At 38.5% G+C, this 24973-nt stretch overlaps 1 protein-coding gene across 5 annotated transcripts in view; it reads right to left on the reverse strand.

The window, feature by feature from the left end:
- SYNRG (synergin gamma) overlaps window positions 1–24973 on the reverse strand; it is a 43488-nt gene that overhangs the window by 15395 nt on the left and 3120 nt on the right. For 2 of the 5 annotated variants that reach the window (XM_055720506.1, XM_055720501.1), the window contains exons 2-15: window positions 23250–23290; window positions 21811–21929; window positions 19720–19850; window positions 19279–19384; window positions 18549–18660; window positions 17100–17399; window positions 16145–16369; window positions 13624–13701; window positions 12692–12888; window positions 11571–11819; window positions 10599–10735; window positions 8006–8124; window positions 7779–7841; window positions 4343–5293 (exon numbers count right to left, since the gene is read on the reverse strand). In XM_055720506.1, coding sequence (XP_055576481.1) covers window positions 4343–5293; window positions 7779–7841; window positions 8006–8124; window positions 10599–10735; window positions 11571–11819; window positions 12692–12888; window positions 13624–13701; window positions 16145–16369; window positions 17100–17399; window positions 18549–18660; window positions 19279–19384; window positions 19720–19850; window positions 21811–21929; window positions 23250–23290 — 2828 coding nt within the window. The remainder of the gene's footprint in view (window positions 1–4342; window positions 5294–7778; window positions 7842–8005; window positions 8125–10598; window positions 10736–11570; window positions 11820–12691; window positions 12889–13623; window positions 13702–16144; window positions 16370–17099; window positions 17400–18548; window positions 18661–19278; window positions 19385–19719; window positions 19851–21810; window positions 21930–23249; window positions 23291–24973) is intronic. The other 3 variants (XM_055720530.1, XM_055720522.1, XM_055720514.1) reach the window with 2 other exon arrangements.

Raw genomic sequence — 24973 nt, forward strand, 5'->3', positions numbered from 1 at the left:
GTGGAACAGCATCAGCACACCAAAACCAGAGCTGTTAACACTAGGAACATCACCAGCGGTTTGAGCAACAAGTTCACAGACTGGACGGAGACAGGCACCACCTTCTTACCAGTTCCAGTGGGGCTTCACCTGATAAAGGCAGAGATGAAACTGGAAGAATACAGAGCCTTGTACGTACTACTGCTATCTGTGTCATGCCTATCAGCAATCAGGAAAATTCAAAGCCCATTTCTCAGGTGCTGAAGTCTGGAATAGCGTTAATGATAAGGGAGTTACTCCAATTTACTTTTGCTAAAGGATGGCAGTACCTAGTGCTGCTAAGGTGGAAACCATCAAGAACACTGTACAATAAATAAAAATGAAGGAAAAAGGAGAGAAAAAGCCTTCAAACCTCTGGAATTAAAGAATTTGCTCATTATTTTTTAATTATCATAATAAACCAACATTTCACAGCAAAATAAAGACCCCCTGAGCTTGCATTAGAAGCAAAGGGATGGCTCAGCTCAGTCCCGCAGAGCCCAGGGCAGCTGCTGTGCCTCTGCACCCTTTGGCTTGGCTTGGGAGGTGTGCAGAAAAGACGTACACACCCTCCACTGTTACCCTGCGAAGGCCTCTAAACACATATTGTTATGCTTTTCTATTTCCAGAATTACACTGAAAGAGAGCAAGTGAGTGAATTTGACTGTCAAGTCTGGACAAAAATGTAATAGTCATGAACATTACTCTCCCTCCTCCAGGTGTGATTAGGTGAACCAATACTAACAGCACAAGCTCTGCAGAACTGGGTGTCTCTGGTTTATGTTCAAGCCTTCAGTTTAAAAAGCTGTAGGGCTAGGCATAACCTACTGGTTCTCCAGAATAAAAGACGGGGGAGGTGGGCTTTTTTTCTTTTTCTTTCTTTTAAGGTATCTCAAGATTGGTGTAAAGAAGAAAAAACATGGTCTGGTTTCTAGTCTGGTTTTTGGTCTTGTGGCAAGGAACTACAAAAACCCAGTTTGTGCTGACTTAATCTTTTAACTATATTCTACATCTCAATTATTTTCAGCTTTTTACCTTGTCTGCTAATTTGACATTAATCCCAAACTGTTAGTGGCCCAGAATTTGGAGGAATTCAAAGTGGCATAATTATGTGACACAAATTTGCAGCTGTCATTCATGTTTGAAAGTTTCAGTATTTAGAAAGGCAGGACTTCCCAAACAGAAAAAGGAATCAGGGCCCTTTACTTTGGGGCACTGATTAACTCACTCTAGATTGGCTAAATAAATACCAGAATATTGTTTAATGGGCTCCTACTCATAAAGGCCTAGATAGTGACACATTTTCCAGTTGGTCCCCTTCACAAAGGTGTATCATAACCTTGGCTGGCAGCAGGGAAGTCCAGATGAGCAGACAACAGCACAGACAGTGTCGTTTCTGTCTTCAGTCTGAACTACCACCATACCAACTCACAGAAATACCCCTGCCATCCACACATTTCCGCTATTCAACCCCTCTCAAAAAGTGCTCTGTTGAAAAATATTATTTAGCCTGATACAGAAAGCGTCAGAAGCGCACAGGGAGTGAGGTTAAAGTGTTTGAAGAGGAGAAAGAGGCTCACTCACACGCTGCTCTGCAAGAGAAAGGCACTCGCCAGCTCTAAGGGGATACTATAACTTTAAACTTTGTATTTTTCAGGAAAAAGACATACATTGCTGGTTTGCAACAAATCACACACATCCCCACGTTTTCAAAATATGCCAAGATAATATTTATTAACACAGCAGGACTTACAGATCACAAAAGATAGTGATACATAGGAGCTCATAAGGGCGTTATCAGAATAAAGCATGCAGGTCAATACTTGCAGAAGAGAGATATCAAAGCAGATCTGAGAAGGCACATTCACACAGGAAATGTTTAGTTGAAATTAGACATTAGAAAAGCAGCAAAAAACCTGAAGTTGATTAAAATATACAGAGATCTCCAATAATGCCAAAGAAAAAGGTACTTTACAGATTTGTCAGTGCAGCAAATGGATAACCCTTTGAGAATACCCAGGCGAGGGTATGCTCTCGCTGCAACGTTCAGCAGGACGCGGAACAAATTAGGTTCATATAACATGACTAGGTGCTAATTAAAATGCTTTCGTCTTGGACTGAAACATAAATTTGGTTTAAAAGAAGCAGCCTGGTTGAAACTAACAGCATGCAGCCAGTGCTCAAAGGGTTATACGAAGTAAATGCAAGAGAAATCAGGCAACATTAGTATAATCTACCTTCCACACAAAGAATTATAGCAAAGTTTAAAGAGACCGTATCCCCTTTGGAGAGAGCAAAACTGAAAACCTTTCTTCCCTCAGAGATCAAAGTCTGTTGTATGGGAAGCAACTTAACAATTTCTTTCTAATTCCCAGTGTAAAGCAACCTACCTGCCCATACCTGGAAGCTATGGAACATGAAATCTCAGTAGCCAAAGGACAAAGACCTCTGCATCAGTATGTCAGAAAAGTCAAATCATTTATCAGCACCTCTGTCCCGCTGCTGTTTCACTGGAGATGTTACACGGTGCTTACAAACATACAGTTCCCAATGATTAGTCTCCCATTTCTCAGCAGTGAGGATGACAAAGGGATACTGTCCCTTTTTGACATTAGATTTACAGATCGAAGAAAATTAAGAGAAAAAAATCTGCTTTTTAACTTTATGTAAACTGAAAAAATTGGCTTGAACATCGGCAGTTCATAGTTTGAAATGCATCAAACACACATAAAGGAACACATGAGAACAGAAGTATTCGTAACAAATCATCCAGAGCACGCTTCGCTACGAAATGCAAACAGAGTTAAATGGAGTAAGACTCTCCCTGTGGAAAAACACCTAGCTTGGCACCATAGGAGAATACAGGCTTGTTTAAGTTTAATAAAAATAGCTTCTAATTAATACTTCAGAGTTCAAAAGTTTAGCAACAAGCACATGATCGGCTAACCCCTTTAAACAAACCAAAAAAGTCTTTCCTGCCACAAATGGCAATTATTAATCACTGATTTCTGTGGCAAAAGCTCACATCCTGTAGAAGAGCTACTTAGGTCAAACTACCACCAAAAGAGGCTAGAAAAATATTAGGAAAAAGTGCTTTCAAAACCAAAATAAACATTCAAGAATACACTGTAGGTGCTACGTTTTCGACAGCTCACTCAACTTGGAGTTTTACCAAGCAGTAATATGAAAATTAAATGTCTTTGCTAATAAATTATTCCTGATATTTTTTACCCTGTTATAGAGTATCTTCCATGTCAAAGTTGCCAACTTACTTCTCTCCCCTACTTAAAAATATTGTATAATGCAAAATTACAGTACTGTGTATTTTCTCTACCCTTATCTGCAAAAATGGAAGAAATATTTCATATGGAAATAACCAATTCTTGCAGTAACAGCTTTTACATTTACAGTTTGTATGCTCCCCCCTGCTCAGAAAAGCCTTTGACTGCATAATACTTGTCGCTAGAACACAGTAATGGTTCCTGTATTGTTGAAGGCCACAGAACATTTAACTACATCTTATCTTCCTATGTACACATGAAAAGAAAAAGCAGGACACTTGGGAAATTTGTTTTATGATATGTGATCAGATCAGAGATGGTCAATTCACTCTCTCAGGAATACTTTCATGAAGGGAAATTAAAGAAGGTGAAAACTCGACAGGGATAAAGTAAAAGTCCCATGGTTCTAAATTTAGGTCCAGGAGTTACCAATCATGAGACTAGCATTTACAGGCCCTTTGCACAACTATTCCAATGAGGGTTTGAAGTCTAAAAGTGTATGCAATACTTCTACTTGCAGTCCTGCAAAATACTGGCTACACAGATTAAGCCCCACCGTAACAGGAATATACTACTGTTGTTGATTAGACAGCTTTTCATTAACAGCACAAATTAGTGTTCTGCCTACCCTTTTAGAAGCACAGAGCGGGTTAAGTCCCCAAGCCAAATGCTTTGTTGAAACCAAGAGATTAAAGTGAGACTCTCTGCCATTCGTCTTGCTAATATGAATGGAATGACATTGTTTGCATTAGAAAATTTTCCACTCGAATCCCTTACGTGACAGTAGCTAACAGGTACCAGTAATATGTTGTTGTCAAATCTCAAAAATAAACTGGCATGGAGTTCAAACTGTTCAATCTATTTATAGTCTTCTAAGACAAAAAATAAACACTGCCCTGCTAAGGGGCTGTTGGCTAGCGGGTACAGAGATTTAGAAGTCTTTCACTACTGAAAGACTAGTGCATAATACTGTAATTAGCACACAGAAGAACACTGACATCTCCACCACCTACGTTACCAGAGCAATCTAACCAGTTCCTCACCTGCTGCTGGTGGATGCTGGCCACTAACTGTTGGCAAATCCAAAGAGCTATCAGACATGACATGCTTAAGATCTCCTCCCACATCAGCCAGTTTCATGTCAAACTGAACAGACAACGCGTCTTCAGAATCCTCCTTGCCGACACTGCTGCCACCAATAGAAGGGAGATCCAGAGACTTCACAGAAGCAGAGTCTTCTTTGGCCTGCTTGAAAGCTGCAACTTTGTCCACCAGGGACTTCTCCGCGCTGTTGCACGTGGAAGAAAACTTGCTGGAGTGAAAGTCAGCAAAATCATCATCACTCTTCACTAAAGAAAGTGTGTTGTCCTTTGCCTCCTCAAAGCCTGCTCCAGAGCCTTCCAGAGAAAGCTGTTTGAAGATATCGTATTTGGTGGGCGTTGCAGCGGTGGCAGAACTCTGCCCACTCTTCACTGTGCCAGCAGATGAGCCAGACTGAGGAATGGGACCGGCCTCTAGCTTAAGTGCATTGTATTTGTCATCTGTTTTTTGTTCGGAAAATCCACTGCTATTGTTGAAAGCCATAAAATCTGCAAAGTCATCTTGTCCACTGGCTGATGCGCAATTAGAAAATTCCCCAAAAAGGTTGAACTCTCCAAAGTCATCAGCTAAGCTTGAACTTTTGCTGGGTGCTGGTTGGGCAGTGGTAGTTGGAAGGGGTGGTGGAGGAAAGGAGCCTGATTTTGATGCATTAAATGCAGGTGGAAAGGATGGCTGCTTGTTTTCTCCAGTAGAGGAAAAGAGATCCAAGTCTGCTAGATTCAAAGAGGTCTTTGCTTGTGTTTGCTGTTTTGGCTGAACGGGCAAAGAAGGGAAGGATGTAGGGAAAGTTTTGTCTTTTGTAGGTGGCTCTAATGGTGAGATACTGTCAGCGGTTTTAAAATCTGTGAAACCATCATCGGTTCCTGCGGGCTTGAATTCTGCAAGGTTATCTCCTGAGAATAAAAACAATTAAAAAAACCCTATAATAAGACACTGCAGCGACAACAAATACATCATGCTCACACCATGCAAGCAAGCAAATTATTTCATGCAATGTCAGAAGTTTTTATGCAAACTATTTAAATTAAGACCTCAGGATGCATGTAGAACTGCAAACTCAACTTCTATGAACCACACAAGTTTCAAGGTCAGCAATTCCACTAGTCATTCCAGCAAACACTTAAGTCTTCCTCAAAGTCGTATTAAATTCCCTTTACACCAAGTTAATATCAGAACACACCACAACCAATAGATTCAAAAGGCGATCAGCACTGTCTTATGCAGCTTCCACATAAGTTCCTTTTCCCACCTCGTCCTTCTATTTACCAAGTGGTGAAATGTAAGCTTGAATTTCACTTATATCAATATATTACTTGCTTTAGCACAGAAGCAATTCTTCCCCTCCCTCCCTTTGAAATATTGCCCAAATACAGTTTGTTCATGGGGCGTCAGCAGAGGGTTGAGACCAAAGCAACCATGATAAGCTGAAAGGGGAACACAGGAGAGACCAAGCAGGCCTGCCTGATGGCTGAAGGTACTTGTGAAAAAGCACACGTGAAAGGCAGACAGCCGACACGCCTGTCCAGCTGAGCATAATGGGGAATCCAACGGGTAAAGAGACAAACACCCAAACAGAAAAGAATGCAAGGCGGTGATCCTAACGTGTTGTTTTAGAACATTTTTAAACTCTCATTTTAATCTATCGCGTTTTCCTTCTGCCAGATTCACCTAAACATACCATAGTGTTAAGTGATCAGAATGTCAGTAAATGCAATATAGATTAGACATTTTCTAGCTTCTGCTAAGACCGACTCCAGTTTTACTAAGAAGCTTGGAGACAGACTTTCATATGAAAGTGAGCATGATTAATCATAAGATGTGCACATCTCTAGTTCAGCTACCTTCTGAACGGAACATTGTGCTATGTAAGCATTATAATTTAAACCTGATTAAACATTAGGTAACAGTGTTTTCATTGAACTTACATTAAACACTGTGGTGTACTAATTTTATAAGTTTCTTCATGTTCATATACAATTATTTTTTTTTTATAAAGCAATTTCTTTTGAACATGAAAAATGTTGTTTAACCCATTCACCAGCATGTATGTACTTGTTTATTATTACTACTTGTAATTTTGAAGTATTGATGCATACTTTAAGACCTGTCCAATAAACAGATTTTGTTCTATTTTAGAAGTACACCATTAACATTTAATTCTTAAGCTACCACAGTGTTATACCTGAAATTAGTTTAACCAAGATTTAAAAGGATACTCTTTGTAATAACAGTAAAGGACCATAACTGTACCTGACATATCCTTCCATTCTCTGTCCCCTCCAAATCAATTCACTTGGCCCAGCAACAATACAAATATTTATAAAATTGCTATTCACAGATCAAAACTAAAATATCACAGCAAACTAAACTTACTGATGAATTGCAAACTTTTCCATTAGAAATGTAAGCTGGTGAAAGGGTTAAGAGTGGTCAGACCTGGACAGCAGGCAAATACAGTAATTTTCTATATTTTAGAACATGTACAGAAAGAGATAAAATGTTATTTCATTTCATTGCATGCATTTAATCCTGAAGAGGTACTGAGCATGAGAACCTCACAAAACATTACAGGAGTTTCAGAAACTCAGTGTTTGAAAAAAATAATTCCATCTTTGAAAAATAAGGAGTAGCAGTGAACTCAGGTAAGCAGTTTTATCCTAGAATCTAAAGTTGTTTTCTGATAATGAAACAAAATGCTGGGTATAGCATAAATCTGTGGAAGTCAGGTTAAGTTAGTAATCTGTTTATGTTCTGATCTGTCTACTGATAATATATGAAAGCTATAGAGTTTGAGAGTTTTTCCCCATCCGATTAAAAAGATGAGATTACCGCTTATATTGCATAAATGAGTTAGACATAGATGGTTCTGGAAAAGGCTTAGGGGGACTGTGCTTTTGTAATTACAGACATTGTACCTCAGATGCCATCTAGTTTTTACTTTTCCCAAACAAAAAACAGTTAAACCCAAATTTCAAAATAAGTGATCAGATTTCTTCTTAGAGCACCAGAGACCATGAAAAGTTTAAATACTGCCCTAACAACAGAAAAAAGTTGTGATTTTGTCCAGGAGCATCTTATTCTGTCTTCTAATAATATATGATTCCTGACTTAAATGAACAAATTCCAACCAAATCATTATTTCAAAATAAAACTGAGAAGCACCCGGAAGAGATGCCAATCTTCTACAAATGTAATTTGTAGACTGTTCCAATAGTATGTTGCACTATTTTTTCAGGATACTTCCTGCTAAGTTGTTTAGAGAAGCAGAATCACCATTGCTCTAGAATTATAGCAATGGAAATTCTGCAGCTTACAGAGAACTGCTAAAAAAATAAAATGAAAATATGTTAAAACAGCTCCAAAAAGCATACCACTTACCTAAGTATTTGCTCTCTGATGGTTGTTCCAATTTACGGAAAGCACTATACTTGTCTCCACAATCTAGTGAATATAAGAAATACATATACATAAAGATGTTATGAATTTATATAGTAAATGTCACATTGTCATAATAGCTCTGAATTTTAAATATTAATATATCTTATCAATGCCAAAACCAAGATATACAAAATATTACAATAAATAGTTCATATTTTTCCTTTTACCTCCAAAAGTAGCTGTATTTTCAGAAGGCTTCTCAGCTGCAATTCCTTTAAACACAGCATACTTATCAGTTGATGAGAGTGTCTTATTACCTGGGAGTGGCATTAGTAAAGAAGGAACACTAAAAACAAAAGAGATAAAAGCAAAGTTCCTTAATTCATCCATAAGAAACCTACTTTTCCAGTTTTTATTTAAAGGACCCTCTTTTTATGACTACACAATTTGAATCACTAAACCTAAGTTTGTACACTAAAGAGTGCTTAATCAAGAACCTGATGTAAATGGCCTCAATATCTATTAAGAATAAGAGCATGTAAACAGGCAGCTGGCTAACTGATGGGTGAATTCAGACTCTCTCTCACCTGATTATATTTCTTTAGGTCAGAAGTCAGTTCTCACCATTCTCAATTTTAATTTGTACCAAAACATTAACAAAACATTCTAGAACTTTACACCACAGGAATTCTTAGCCCAGGAGAGAATAAGCACACAGACATGCCCCAGGAATCACTGCTGTTTAATTTATCGCTTTGCCCAGGGCAGCGTAAGGACAAGTCTCCCTAATAGAACTAGATATAATAAAGAGTTAAAACTGCATGAGATTTTGCCAGCTCCATACTTTCAGCTTATTTACTTCTAATTACATTTCATTACATATTGTAAAATTAGGAGAATAAAGTGGAACCACTGTTCAAAAGGAAGGAAAGGATAACTGAATTTCTGTCAGTACAAATCAGCAAGTTTAGGTAGCTATCTAATCAGCAAAATAAGGATTAGTCCACAACTACACAAGCAAATCTTTTTGCACATAAACACACTCTATTTTATATAGTAAAACTGCCATAATAACCTAAGACCATGTTAGCAACTGCTGTAAGATTTAGAAGACATTCTGTGAGAATTTTGCCTGCCCTCCACACAAGCCCCCTTATCAGACCTTGGCAGCTCTACAGAACAACATCCTTTACATATGAATGATGCATTTTACTTCTAGTTTATGTCATTCAATACTATGCACATTGAAAATGTGAATGAATTTCTATGGCGTTCTTCGGCCTGAAGCAAGAATCTTTCCAGAGCCATTTAAATCTCCTTATCAGCAGGCTACAAGCAACATGCAAACCTAGCACTTGCACACACCTGCTAATGATGGTCTGCGATGTCAAAAAAATATAGCTTATGGTAATATAATTAAATTTCACATCGCTGCAAAACAGGCTATTAGATATGCAATCTTGGCAAATGTAATGGTTAATCATCTGTACTCTACAGATGGCTTTTTTTAAAATAAAGCTCCATAAGCAATTAGATTATAGCTCATTGTAACATTCTGTTCAAAACCAAACGCTTTTACAACTGAATAAAGAGAATTGCTGCAGTGAAAAAGAAACATTGTTTTTTAAATATTTTTTTTATGATCCCCTACTTCCCACTGTGGAATTTACAAACAGCGTTTCTGTTAAGACTTTCAGTAACAGAACAGCTTTAATTGTGAAATGACATCTAACACAAATTAAGATATACTTAATATAGAGCATCTTCAGATATGTGTAGCACTCTGACATCAGCAAAATTAAATTTCTTACGTAGAATGCTGTTAGGCAGGGTGTAACAGAACAATTTGTTTTAGTATCCCTATTTGACGTCACTGCTGAGGAAGCAACTGGTAATCACTCTTATCTGGAAAGTGTGAGTACTGTTTGCAACTAAGAACAGTCAGTTCAATACACAGCAAATTTGTATGTCTACTACAATTAGACACCTGGGAGGTACATAAACGTTTGCCATGTGCAGTAAAAGGAAACAACACTGAAATTTTGTAGTCACAGAACTTTGAAAGATTAATTGTAAACTCTCAGGGGGAGTAAACATGCTTACTTATTTTGTTATACAAAATCTGCCTGATCCAGAATTACATTTTGGCACTCTCCCAAATGAAAAGCCAAAATCACTGAAGTCTGAATGAGATTTCAATTGAGATTTATAGTCAATTATCCCAAGTTTAAGCACTGGCCAGAGAAATGATAGAAATAACAAAACCCCTGCCCAGTGGAGTTCTCAGTCATTTAAGAGTATGATGTTGTGCGCTTTACATGAATTTTGCAGTCCATATTCAGGACCTGAAGAAAGAAACCATTTGCTAACATCAGGGTCTATTCGTCTCCAACAGACATGGGGTCGTATTTTTAATGGAAGCACACAGCACTAAATGCAGAACTTCTGCCCCAGTGTATTTTTTCTGAATAGCTTTATGTAAGTTATTTGCCCGAATGCACAGTATGAAGTAACTTTCAATTGTCTGTGCAGTAGTATAAACACTTGAAAACCTACCTCCATACCTTGTAAATGCAATTTACCCCAGTATGATGACTAGAATGCTAAAGAATGGCCAACCACCTATGGCACACCAAATGTCATTTTTTTTATTCAGAAAGCCTAATTGTGGTTGTAACAACCTTCAAAAGAAACTGTCAGAGTAGAAATCAGGCGACAGAAGAAAATTACAGGACAGAAAGCAACCCACAAAAAAGGAAAACATTTCATTTCTTAAAAGAGTTCTAAAATACTGAAGGGTGGAAATCAAAGATGTGCTACCTGCTCCGGTGCTGTGAACTGGCTGCTTTGGAGGAGCCAGCTACATCCCCTTGGAAATCAGTGAAAGAGTCATCTAGTGAGCCAGACTTTGAAGCATCCTGAAACTCCTGGAAGTCATCATCTTCTGGTTTTACTACCTGAATTACAAACAACATGTAAATTGCTACACTGTTGACTTTTCAAATTGTCATACAGCATGAAAGCAGTTCAGAGTAGCATGACTGACTTAAGAGCAGGGGAAAAAAAAAAAAAGCAAAAGAAGGAAAAAAACTTTCAACATTAGCATGCAAAATTTGCATGGTCAGTGTTTCCACTTCACACAACTCAAAACATGCACAAGGTGTACAGGATTACAAGTAGTATGCATGAAGAACAGGTGAATAAGGAACTCTACTCCTTTCACATTACATGTGTTGTTGATCATAGCCATGTAATCTTTTAATACAGGACAAATGTTAATAATTTAAATCAATCAATAATTTAAAATCAATACATACAGCAAAAGCATCAGAATTATTATTTTCCAAAGCAAGATGAACCACACTTGCAAGCAGCAAAATTTATCCCCCACATGATTTACAGTGTTGTAAACCAACGGTTTTCATAGTTCTCAGTTGTTCCTGAAAACTCTTAACTTATTTTACCAGCTAACAGTCTGTTGTGTAGCTTAACCTAAAATTCCATTTAACATGCATTAAAAAATCCTAACTACAACTAAATCCTCTTTCAATGCAGTTAGTTTGTAATGGAGAACACTTTTGTGCCTCTTCTAATGCCACCAGAAAGAAACAGAAAAAAATAGAAAAACATCCTTAGTGGCATGACTTCAGGTTTTCAGATGCCACACGCTAGATTTCAGCTCCATTTTTTGCTGTTTACTTAAAGTCTGTTGTCACTACGTAGCTGTGAGAGTCAGGTTAATTCTCTTTCCAGGACAAGGGAGAATTTGCCACGCAACAAGAGCAAGCTAACCTGACTGGGTGGGTAGGATGGCACGAATCCTCCTGAAGGCTGTGCTGCAGCTCCGCCCGCCGGTGCCGTGATGTTCATCCCCATCACAGCTGGCCCGATGCTCAGAGGCATGGAGACCGGCGGTGTGGAGGGAATCAGAGGCTGCTGGCTCACTGAGGCAGGCAGTGGCATTGGAAATCCAGTTAAAGTAGGAACGGGGGCAGCTGGAAACTGATTTAACACATCAGGACTCACGGCAGGTATTCCTCTCTGCAAAGGCAGAAAAGCAAATACAACCATACACACGTGTACATCAACAAAAAGGCACACTGCATTCTCGATTCCAGCTTCTAGCTTGTATTATTGAAATCAGAAAGGAGCAGGACATTGGTCAAACCTCAAGTAAACCTTCCAAATCAAAACATGCTATCAGGAGCCTGTGCAAGCCAATCATATTCAACACCCTGACTGCCAGAGTTACACAGAGGGTAATGATACCCCCCTGAGTGGGCAGGGGCATCTGCCAGCATTCTTGTTTGGCTTTTAGTAAGCCAATCCACTAAGCACTGGCAAGCACAGCTATGCTGTACCTTGTGCGTGCTGTATCATCTTTCCTACACACCACTCCAACAACGTACCTCTGCTTCAATCTCTGTCATTCAAGATATTCTTGCCTTAGTTTTCATTCAGGGCTGGTATTTAGAAATAAACTGCTAAGAGATGACACTACACTGACAAAAAATGTAAGTCTAACACTCCACTAGTTCAGGAGAGAGGTAGCAAGTCTAGCTATTTGCAGACTAAGGGATACAGAAACCACATAGTTTGAGGAAAACAGACACATATACAACAGAAGAAAACCAGACAGTATTTTACACTAGGAATATGTACACAAGTGTTTGGTAGGTATGTCTAACAACTACCCTCAACTGACACTACAGAAAGGAGTAACTGAAATGTAAGTGCAGGGGATGAAATTATAATCTCACTGAAGTTACAAGGGGAGTTTCTCCTCTGGACTTCAACAGTAGTAGTATTTTCCTCCAGGTGTGGTATACCAGCCACTGATGCTAACACACAACCCATGGCAGACTAGTCAAGCAAACCACCATTCTGCACTATCTCCAAAGCCTTAGTCATACCTGAGTTACTGCTATCATAGCCAGGACAGCATAGAGCTCTTCTTTTGTGAGCTTCCCAGGGGTGGTACGGTTGGCTAAAGCCCATATCTGTCCAAGGGTCTCTCTGGGCAATCCAGACGACATCAGTATGGGATAGAGTTTAGCTGTATCTATTCCAGTAGGAGTCAAAGTGGTTTCTAAAATTTTCTTATACAACTCTGTTGTGAAGGAGTCAGTGTTAGACAGTGACAACGGCTATTTTCAAGTGAATTTAAGACTGCTTTTCTATCTATCTATCTATCTATCTATCGAGTCTATCAAACTCGACATTATATCAAATTAGTAACATTCAAAGCGTAAAGTAAGGCAACAGCATTCCAGCATTGTATTGAATCATGTTTTATCTAAACGTGATGGATGGTCTTTACAGACAGTTTAAAACAAGCAAAAAGATATTTTGTATAAAATAGACTTAGTTCTCCATTTCAAAGCATGTTTCTTTAATGAAATTTCAGGATAACCCATACAAAAATATAGTTATAACAGCTTTATGTATTTAAGCCTCAGTGTAATCAATATTTACCACAGTATTTCATTTTCCTTTTACTGTGTCATTTGCATACCTAAGATAAATAGCCTTAAGAAGTGAGCCTGCTTAATTACAAGCCATGCCAAAAACCAGACTACCCATGAAAGCAGTATTATCAGCAACACAACCTCTACTAGCATAATCTGCTGTCATAACAAATTCTAGATTAAACATTTGATGTGCTTGAATAAAACCCTTACTTCTTCAAATGCAGATAAAGCCACCATAAATATGTACTGTATCAAAGATATAGGATGCATCTGATGACTGAAGAGCAATGCTTTGATCAATAAGTGGCAACATAAGCACATGTACATTCACACCTGACATTGCACACTTGGCTAAATGCCACTTTCTTGTTTACCTGGGACCAAGCTGTCATTGTAAATCCAAGGAGGCATCATTTGCTGAATTGGGTCCTGTGAAGGGAATACTCCAACTCCTAAATGTATTCCATTAAGAAAGACAGTTGTATTAGGGTATACAGAGACAGCGTATAAAGACTCTAAACACTAGATCATAGCTGGTCAGTATCATTTAGCATTTCAGGCAAAGATTTCAGATAGGAATCACTGTGCTCAGAGGAAAAACGGCTACTGCAGGAATATGTATTTCAAAATAGTAACTAGAATGATTTGACAGTAACAGCAAGAATATAGTTATATACATAATGAAATAAGGAACTCCTCATTTGCCTCCTTCTAGTTGTACAGAAGCTCAAGTCTCACTGTCTCAAAGTTTCAAAGCAGCAGTTCTGTGCCATATCAAATTTAGTCCTTCCATCAACTACATGTTATTAGGGCTACTTGTGGAATAAATAAATTCATACCTACCATAAGAACCACATCCTTCCACCAGAACATTCTTACTAGGTAAATCCACAAACAGCCTATTAGACTGAATCTCAGCAAGATGTTATGCCATGTTCACAAAAATGTGCCCATTGCCCCATTGCTCCTAGTCTTAAAGTCCAGAAGACATCATAGCTGCCTTCCCTGCTACAGGCTTTCATAACAGGATCTGCCACACTTTACTCCCTGTGAACTGATTATTTCCTTCTCCATTGTGTGCACTCTTCCCCTCAGTCTCATGGTTTTACTTCCTATCTAGTCTCCCTGAGCAGATTTCATGCTCAACTTGGAGCTCTGACAAAAATCAGAATCATTTCAGACTTCATTGTCTTTGCCGTGCCCTTGCATCTCCTCATCTTCCACATGGATTCTCTCCTGACAGCAGTCTAATTTCTAATCATCCCACAATTCCAAGTACATTTTAATATAAGCAATTCCTTCCATTTCATCAGTCAAGTAAAGCAAATTTGCTACTTCCTCCAGCCTCATTATTCTTCACCTTTAACCACCCTTCCTTCTGCAGCCTACTAATTCTTGCTTCTCACCCTCAAATCTGATAAAATTCAGACCCTTAAAAATCAAATAATATGAGAAGTGAAAAGGAATTCTCAGCCATATTTAGTTGATAGATAGGAGAGCCTGACTCAAAACTTTGATAATACCCAGGTGACTAGGGGTCTGCCATTTTTCAGCATCATCACTTGACTACTAAACTGTTCCTCAGAAAGTACTTCAGCTCATCTTTCAAAGCACCCTTAACAACATTTGGAACTATTCTTAACTATTGTTCTTCTACATAATCACTTCCAGCACCACCTTCATCTGCAGGCTGTATTTAAACTCGCTCTGTCTCATACTCTTAGATGATGGTAGTTTCCATCCACACTCTGTGCCTTCCCTCCACCTTTTTTTTTTTTTAAATCAGGCATCAGATTCTGTTGGATTTATACAAAATGAACAATGAAATTGACTGAACTATGAATAAATTAACAGCTCCTATTTCATACTGTATAGTCTTTAAAGAGTCACTTTTAGCAATTTACCATGTATTACAAAGCCCCTCCGCTTATTAAAAATGTCCATTCAGACCATTTAATTTCATCCAATAATGTTTTTTAAATATATTGGATAAGAAAACATTTGAAAGCAACATATCCAACATATCCAATGACTGAGGAGAGGAACACATAAGTTTATTAATAAAGTTATGGTTCTTCTAGGAAAGAAATAACTGCTTGAGAAAGTGCCCAATTAAATTATCTACAGATAGGACCTTTCTCCTTTTCGTCTCCTCTCACACACACACCCCCGCCACCGTAAAGCGAGATTACACAAAGGGCTACATGTATTTCTATCACACTTGACTACAGTGGAGCCCACAGCTCATGTAACCCTCAAGTACAACATCAGAGCACTATCAAGGTGCGCCAGAGCCCTTGCATCTATTTTGATTGGAACAAACCCAAACAGTCAATAGTCAGGTTTAATAAAATCCAAATGGGAACTAAAGCTTGCTTAAAGTTTTCATCTAGTCCAGCTTTTGAAATTTTGATCCCTAAAGCACAGATAATTTTAGACATAACACGACTGGCAAATTGTCTGGGAAACAAGTATTAACTAGCTAAGAGTTTTAACCTAACAAGATTTTATCCCCTCAAAGTTAAAAGATGAAAACCCACCATGACATTTGACCATCTTCAGTGATGTTTCCTTAAATAATTTAAAAAATTAAATAAATCTTTAGAGATTTTTTTTTCTTTTTCACCCAAGAAAAAGGACAGTATTTTAAAACAGAAGACCTGATTAAACAAACATGTTAAAAGTGATTACAGCAATAAATGCAAGTGGAAAAAGTTCAGAGCAAAATTGTAGTTGTTATACTTTTAGCGAGGAGCAGGAGGCACTTACATATTATTCAAGCAGGCGTTCAGAGCAAAATTACGCAGGATTTGCCTTAGAATTAGTGTACAGAGTGTTAGCATTCAAGCAGCATCTTATTAGATTTAAATTCTGTCAAATGTTTCATTTGCTCACCACACTCTTCAACTGCTATGTTTTGTTCTGAAGCCTTGTGCACCTCAGCAGCAGTGATACCACTTTCATGTCCACCTATAACATCCCAGTCATTGATGGTTAGACTGGGATGAACTTGGCTTGCAGCCGAGGCTTTGTGCCCAACTTCAGATGTTTTAAGTTTGGTTTGCTCTTGTTCAGATTCATTTGAGCCATTATCTAAGAGTTTCTCCTCCAAGGAAGAGCCTGAATAAACAGCAGGAGGAATTATTTATGTTTTGTTATTAACCATCCAGTTCACAATTCCGCACTTGCAAAGGAAAAGTATTATTGGTACCACTGATGAGTTATCAAGATGAATATCCATCCCAGCTCAAACCAATAGCACCACCTTGCTCAAACACTTTGATAGCTTGGTTCTGCCCTTTACTTACCACACATACACAGCAAATTCAACAAACAAAAAGCAACAAGTAGGAGGAGGAATACATGAAACTATTTTCTGTCTTAGGATTACCGTTGCATAATCATCTAGGCATCAGTAGCAGAAGTGTCCAATATCTACTTACATCTGCAAAATTCTTCATGTTAATCTCAACACCACCCATTTAGCCTCCAAGACAGGAAGCATGTAAGTGCTCCATATTAGCATAATAGTTATTTTTTCATACCACTATCCCAACTGTATCTTTTTTTACTTATGAAGATGCTAGCACACAAGACTTAATTCACTGGATATCAGCCCTATGCATATTTAGCAATCTTTGGATCCACACGTGACTTGTTTTTATGCTACAGTTCTAAGAGATGGAAGAAGGGGACTTAAATCATCTTTTCCCATGGATCAGCAGGTTTCTACTTAATTGCCTATATAGCATTCTGCCAACTAGACTAACAAAAAGCCCAACAAAATAAGTAAAAACTGTGTAGCTCTATGACAGATGGTGACATGTAAAAAGAGATACTTTAGAGTTACCTGTTTTATGGATATTGGGTGAAGATGCAGAGGGAGGAAAATAAGGAACCTGCCCAGTTGTACCATGCAGGATGGGTAACACTGGAGTCTGGGCTGGAGGGAGAGGTTGGACCACAGCCTTTTCTGAAAGCAGTTGCCCAGCCTCAGTAGCAGAACGGTAAGGCTGAAAAGGCTGAGAGGTGGGTTGAGGCACCAGTTTAGGGATTTCAACAGGCCCTTGTATAAAGTCACTAAATTCTTCATCATTGAGAAAAGCAGAGTGGGAAACAGATACAGCAGAATGGGATGATGTGGGATGATCTGTAAAATGGAATGAACATACAATGCAAAGTGATGAGGAAAAAGGTTCGTGGATGGAAAGGGAGCAAAAGGGGCAAATATTAGGTATACATATCCAATGGGTGAGGGGAATCAGCACAGGATGCATTATTTGACAGAGATGTGAAGAGTTATTTTTGTCAAGCTAACAAACACATAAGGTAAAACTGAGCAGCCACTTCCAACCATGCATCTTCTCTCCCAGATTTGTATGATGTAAACACTTTGAAACTTGGTTCTTAACACCAGCTATGAAAGTATTCTGTTTGTTTTAAACAGATTGGGTCAAAACAAATCAAGCGGTAATATTTCAAACTGAACATAAAGGAGGTCTGCACAGGGGACATTCTCCCTCAAAGGAACGTTTTAGCCTCAGAAACTCAATAATATATCAAAGATACAAAAGAAACGTCTACTCATTTAGACACTGCTTGAACCCTTACATAGTTACCCATTTTAACAAAACTGACACAAGACAGGCTAATCTACAGACAATGGGAAATTGTCAGAAACCACCTGTAACTTCAAAATTATCAAGGAGCACATCCACAGTGGATATAATGATTTTGTACAGGAAAAAGCTTGTCTAGAAAAGCTTTGTTTCAGGCTAGACACAGAACTATACTACAACCCACAGGAAATCTTTAGTAGTAATTGTTACAAATCTAGTAATTACTGAGAAGACATCACAGAAGGCTTCGGTTTGACCATGCCCAGGTAATGGTACACAAGTAGATTGTTTCAGTACCCTGAAGTCATTACATAATGTTTTGCTCGTTCTTAGCACTTGTATAGCACTCCTCAGCTTCAAAAGCACTCTGCAAAACATTAATTAATGCTTTGACTAGAAAAGAATAAACATATTATCAATTTCCACAGTATTCCACGTTACGCACATTAAGCTTTCTTCTAAAGATTTCAAGTCTTCTAATAAAAGCTAATATTTAATATTTCACCTTCATAATGTGATCAAGCAAACAGTTGCTAAAATGACACTTTATTTTACAAAACAGTTAATATGCACGCTTTGTGCAACCAAATAAAAATACTTCTTGGAATTAGTTCCCCCTGCTGAGGATTTCAAACATTAAGAGTTTTATTTTCAGTTGGAAGATGAGAAAAATAACAAACCTGGCTTTTTTGGATGTGATGCTGGTGTTGGGTGCATTTTAGCATCTCTAGAAAAACCATCTAAATTTCCTTTAATGGCTTCCAAAGCGTCATCCCTGCTTTTTTCACCTGTCTGAAACATCACAGAACACATTTTGAAAAATTCACAGAACAGCTCAGTTTTCTTTCAATATCTACAATCCTTCAATACAAAAGTTAGCAATGCCTGCTGTCAGACTGAACCCCTTTTCTCCAGCAGTGCCCTCCTGAGGTATATCAACAATAACTCCCATATTTAGAAAGCATTTATTTTGCAGACTGCACTATAACAGTGTTTCCTCAGTCTTTAGACAAAGCTTTATGCACAAGAACAACATATAAACCTTATTCAGGTATTTGTATTCTTGCAGATAAGAGCCTTGGAGATCACTGCAAGTGTCCAAAGTTTTGGACACAGTTAACATATGAGCAACCACACATTCTCCATTCTAGAAGCTCAATCTGTTTCCAAATGTTACATCCCAGGCTGGTTTATTTTTAAAAGCTGATTTAGTTTTCAACACCAGACTTTGTTTACATTACACCAAGAGTGTGTAAAGGACTGATTATTCCAGATGCTTTTCAAGATGTAATGTACCATCTCATGTAAGCTCCTCACTTACTTTCTTGTTGAAAGAGACCATCCCATTAAAAGCCATTAAAAAAAATATATATGAGGAAGGAAACAGCCCACTTATTATTTAGGACATACCTTAGGTTTCACACTGCTTAGGAGTCTCAGCTTTTGTTTCTGCTCTTCAAACTGGCGCCGTTTTCTTTCTTCTTCTAAGAATTTTTGCTGGTGCTCAAACCTCTTCCTGAAGCAAAATGATTAAAAAATAAATAAATCTGAAAATAGTTTTTCATTACAATTTTCATGGCAAGCTTCTGCTTGATTTTTCCATTTCTTCTGTCTCAAATTCAGATGGCTTTGTGCACACATTTCTACTTCTCAGAGCTGTATGACAGCCACTACTAACTTCATAGATGGCCTTCAAATGCAATGGAATGATCTCAACAATATTCTGTACTCCTAAATGGACTACTTTTCTAGAGAAATTATCAACAGTTTTGCTGCATGGACCACTCCTCCAAAGTACATCTCCCCCTTAAAAAAGAAGAATTTCCCAAGAGTCAGTAAAGTGTCACTTACTGTTGCTCCTCTGCAAACTGCTTCTGCATGTCAGGGGTGTACTGTGGGGCTGCTGGACGCATTCCCAAGAAAGAAGCCTGCCCCATATAAGGCATTCCGGTCGCTGGCATCGGCCCTAAGGGCATGCCACCCTAAAACAATAAATAAATTAAAAAATACAAGTCCAAGGTTATTTTTTTATCCATAGAAGAAGCCAAAACACTGGCAATTACATGGTGCCAAATTGCAAACTAGGCAGATCTGATAAAATGAGGAATGTCAAGATCAGTGGGACGAGCAGTGTCTGAGCACAGACTTGCTGCTACAGAACAAAGCACTGGGTGTTCAGTAGATGGCACTCTTCCCTCTCAATAATCAGTTACAATTCTTAAAAGTATTTTAGAAGACAGGATGGTCTTCCAGTCAAACGCAAAAAATCAGGACCAGATTGATACAACCTACCTCAAAAGCAGGATGGTTACAGGCATCCTACAGTGCTACACATGGCTCAGTATCATGCTTTTGGGTTTTTCTTCGTTTCTTTGTCTCCTGTTCTAAGCAGTTGTATAATACTCTTAAATTCCTTGCTGGAGGTGCACGCTCCTAACCAACAATGGATGCTGGCAAAATGTGGTCTAGTCATTTTGCAAACATAGCTTATCCAGGGGTCCAAGGGAGGCAGGTAGTATATGACAACAGCCAAGAGGCAACTTATCTAAATAAACTGCATCTGTATCAGAAACATTTTCTAAGAAATATATTCCGGTAGTTATAGCAGGAAAACTTGCCTGAAAATATAAAGGGCCAGAAAATAATCTACTTTTCTCAACATTCATTTTGCATTTGGTATCAGAACACGTAGGGAGAGAACAAAAATTGTTATTATTTTTAGACCAGCACTCATAAAAACATCTTCCTCTATAAATTTTACAAAATTAATCCAATAAATTCCAGGTGGGGGTGGGAAGGGAATGTAAGGAGATGGCAAGACACAATAAATTCAATTTGTCACATAGCAATTTGGCTACAAAGCCATGCCAAAACATTAAATTTCAGCAAAGTGCAAACTTGTACATAAGCACATATGGTGCTAAATAGAAAACAAAAGATTAAAAGAGAAAAAACAGTATTAGCTACTCATATTTCATTCTTATTCCTCAATTAGCAACAGCAGGGTTAAACTTACTTTAGGCATTAGGCAAGAATGAGAATGAGAACGAAACACAGGAAGTAGGACAAATGGGAAAACCAGTCATGTAAGAAAATACAGTGCATTTAAGAGATTCCTTGCTCCCTAAGAACGTATTTAAAAAGGAAGTTTATGAATTGCCAGCTACACTCAGGTAACTAATTCTATTAACTCCAGCATTTGAGTTACAAAGAGATAAAATAATTCAGTGAATTGGTCATGATCAATCAGACTGTGTACACAGTCACTTTTTATAAGCTTATAAAGGTCTAATTTAAAATACTACACAATATGCCACCTTAATGGTAAGTACATAAAACTAAAGCAAAAGAAGAAAATGCATGAAGCAAAATTTAAAAAACACAGGAAAGGTATGTTGTGGGAGCTTTGAATTATAGTTACTTAACAACTTAATACTATTACTAACCACACTTTGGAGTAGGTGGCATCTGGTAGCTTTTCAACATCTTGCTGATCCTCTTGTTTCCTTCCCTGTTCAGAGACCATGCCTCTCTTATCGCACTTTGGTGTCGTAACACGTATAATGAAATGAAAGTTCAGGTTCTGACATCTTTGAGTGGGCTATAACATCCAAGTTACTTTAAATATTTCTGATGCTGTCCTTGCACTACACCCTCATTTCTCTCTACTCTACAACAGTGAGTAACATATGCCAAACTCCCCCGCTCGCTCTATCCAGATCCCAGTGAAACGTGTAGAATTCTTTAAATTATCAGAAGTACCTTCAAAAGAATACTACAAGATATGATGCCACACTATGGACTAATACCCACAGTTCAGCTTTCAGCCAGGTTCCACCCTCTTACCCCCACTGCAGTTGTGAGAGGACTATGGTTCTTGTCTGAAAGGTGGCAGCTAATGCCAAGGTATCTCATTTCTGTCCACATTTCATTGCCACACACCTGCATGGTCATGGGTCCAGGAGGCATCTGAGAACCGTAATTCATTCCCATCATGCCTGGCATATTGGACTGCATGACAGGAACCATTGGAAATCCTTGCTGTTGCATAGGAATCATCCCTACAATGAAACATTAAACAATGTAAGTTCCCAGTTAGTGCTGAAGCTTTCCGCACCACCCCCAACCCCCTTTTTCTTTACTAAACCAGCAAAGAAAAGGAAAAAAACTCTCCGTCTTGCTGGGCTGTTTAAAAAATAAAAAATATGCTACATTACAGGCAGCCACAGAATTTCCTTAGTTTAGATATCAGTCAGCCTAAGGGAAGAAATGTTATCATGCTTTCCCGATAACTAAGCTGATTAATTCTCCTACTTGTCCTAAGGATTCTCTGTGGGTTTCTTCCCGTACCATTTTTGAAAGGGTCATTTCCAATTAACAAGATTTAATTAACCAGGTTGACTGGTGCTGATAATCATCTGTTTCTCTTGAAAGGGAAAACTTCCAGACTGGCAGCTTTTGAAGGTAAGTCTTGGGAAATAAACTCATCATTTCACAACACAACTTCACATTCTGATCTGGCTGGATAACCCGTTTGTAGGCTAATTAGCCCACTACATATATTAGAATGGTTAAAATACAAGTCAGTAAAAGCTAAACATCAACAAAATTGGAGAAATCAAGTTGGAATGTATTAATTCACTGAATAAAGTCAAATGGATCATATTTCAGTATTTTCGTATCTCATATTTTGCTGTCTTTGGAGGCATACACTAACACATGTTCATTACCAGCACACCACGAGATAATTGTAACTGTGCATAACTGAACATCACATGCAAAAACACCCCAGGAGGGATAAGACACAGTCAGGAGTAATCCATAAATCAGTCCCTGAGATTTTTTTGTAAGAAAAGTCTCCACTTTCCCTACAAGTTCTCTGTATTTTCCATTAATTAAACAAAGAGCACTGCAGCAGGAATGAGAACAAAGGTAATTTAAGGCTGAGGCTCTCCTATTGTATTAATACTTTCCACTCAGGTTGTGACTCTTGTCCCAGGGTCTTGCTGTGCTTTGTAAATATTTACCAGGTCTTGCAACACCCACACAATATAGGTATACACAGCTGGTAGATGAAGCATAAAAAGGTTAAATACCACACTCAAAATAACACAAAAATCTTAAAGGCAAATTCAGGTTAAAAATGGAGGTGTATTTTTCCTAGACCTAATCTAGCATTCTGGTAACACTGCTCCTTTAACATGCATAGAAAGTTTTATAGAGTTGCAGGAGTCAGCTTACCAGTACCGAATTCAAAGGGAAAAACAGCCATTGAGTTAAAGTAATGATCACACTTCTGAGCATCAGTGCAGAACTATTTTGTTTAATATATCTAAATAAAGTAAAGAACTGTGGGCTCAAAATGCAAGGTTGATACATACCTTGAGGGGGGCCTAAACCACCTGCAACAGGAAACATGAAGCTGTGGGAGGAAAACCAGGGTCCATGAAAGTCTACCATTTTAGTGCAAATAAAAATAATTGAAAAAGCTACCTGGACTTTCACGTCAGCACCCCCCCGCCAAAGCCTCCTACCTTTTGCTCAGCATTTTTGTGTGCTGCTGCAGGTCTCACAGAACCCAGCCCCACCAAAGGGAAAAGGCTACTCCTCCCAAGGATCCCCCAAAGCACCAGAGTGCCAACAACAGCATGGGCTGCAAGGCAAGGAAGAAATAGATTCTTATCCTCCACAGCAGCACTAAAATGGCTTTGACTCATCGACATCACCCACAAGAGTTTCAGCACCTACGCAGGTTGGTAACAGGTCAGTTTGTTAGTGTAGGCTAGGCTGTCAAGCACTGCGGAATGAATAAGGATCTCCTGCTGGAAGTATCTGATTCCACAAGACCATTAACTGCACCAGACAATAGTTCTCAGCTGCTTAGTAACAGTTTTCCACAGAGAAATAAACTATCCATGAAACCCCATCACTCCTGCGTTTTTGCACCCTTTGAAACCTACGTATCAGAACACAATGGAGTTTCTATTTTCTTAATTACATCTAATTACAAGAAAAATAGTGCCTTGGAAAAATATTCATTCAAGTATCAAGGGCCAAGTGCACCTGGAGGAAGAACTTAAAATTTCAGCTGAAATCCTAATGGAAATTGCTAGCCCTCACTTTCAAACAGAAGCATGTGCTGTGCTGCTGAACAGCAGAAAAGGACCTAACTAAAAAGTCTCATTTGCAAGCAACTCTCAGAAACCCATGTCAGCAGTAATTTACCAAACAAGAACAAACAAAACAGTGTCCCAGGCAGCTATTACATCAAAATACCATGAAAGAGAAACACACTTCTAGATATTCAATATTCCTCAGCACGAGGGTGGATGTAAAAGAAACTGCCTAACAGTAAAGGAGAAAATGCTACCATAAATGACTACAAACAGTTTTTCAAAACCTGCAGGAAGTTCTGAAAGCCAACCTGGTTTATAAATATAAGAGATGTATAATACGAGTACTAAGATAAAATAAGGAATTTAAATTATGCATCTATCCAGGAGCAAATTACACCTACCCACTATACAGACAGCAGGTTACACGGTCACCAAGACAACCCATATTACTCTTCATTTCATCCTCTAACTCAAAATCTTCTGAAGTTTCTTCTTTTACCCTGACCATTATGTGCTAACTTCTCCTTCCACAGCTAACACACACCTACACTTTCCAGCGGGTCCAGGTCTCATCATCCTCAATCACAACAAATTTTGGTTTCTCTCTCTGAAGCACTGTGCAGATGCATGCTACCTCACCTCAGAACAAGTGCTGGGCTGCTCTGGATCGGGTTCAGTTCACACAGCTCATGCTGTGGCCAAGGTCCTTCAATTGACTGGTGTTCAGTTTGGTCATTTTTAATCCACTTCTCAGCATACAAATATTAACATCGTGAAGACAAACAGCTGATCAAAAATCTGAGTGACCCATTGACTGAACTCCGATGCCGGTCAGCAAAGATGTTTTCTCTACTCAGGGGCTGAAGCCCAGTGAATTAACTGGGTTTTGCCTGCATTTGGTTTCACCTGTGGAAACAGTTGTCAGTACAGACTGCCTCCCTGGCAATACATCCCCTTAAAACACGTGCAAGTTCAGATGTGTAGAGCTG

The sequence above is a fragment of the Falco cherrug genome, chromosome 1 (assembly GCF_023634085.1).
Source record: "Falco cherrug isolate bFalChe1 chromosome 1, bFalChe1.pri, whole genome shotgun sequence".
NCBI lineage: Eukaryota > Metazoa > Chordata > Aves > Falconiformes > Falconidae > Falco > Falco cherrug.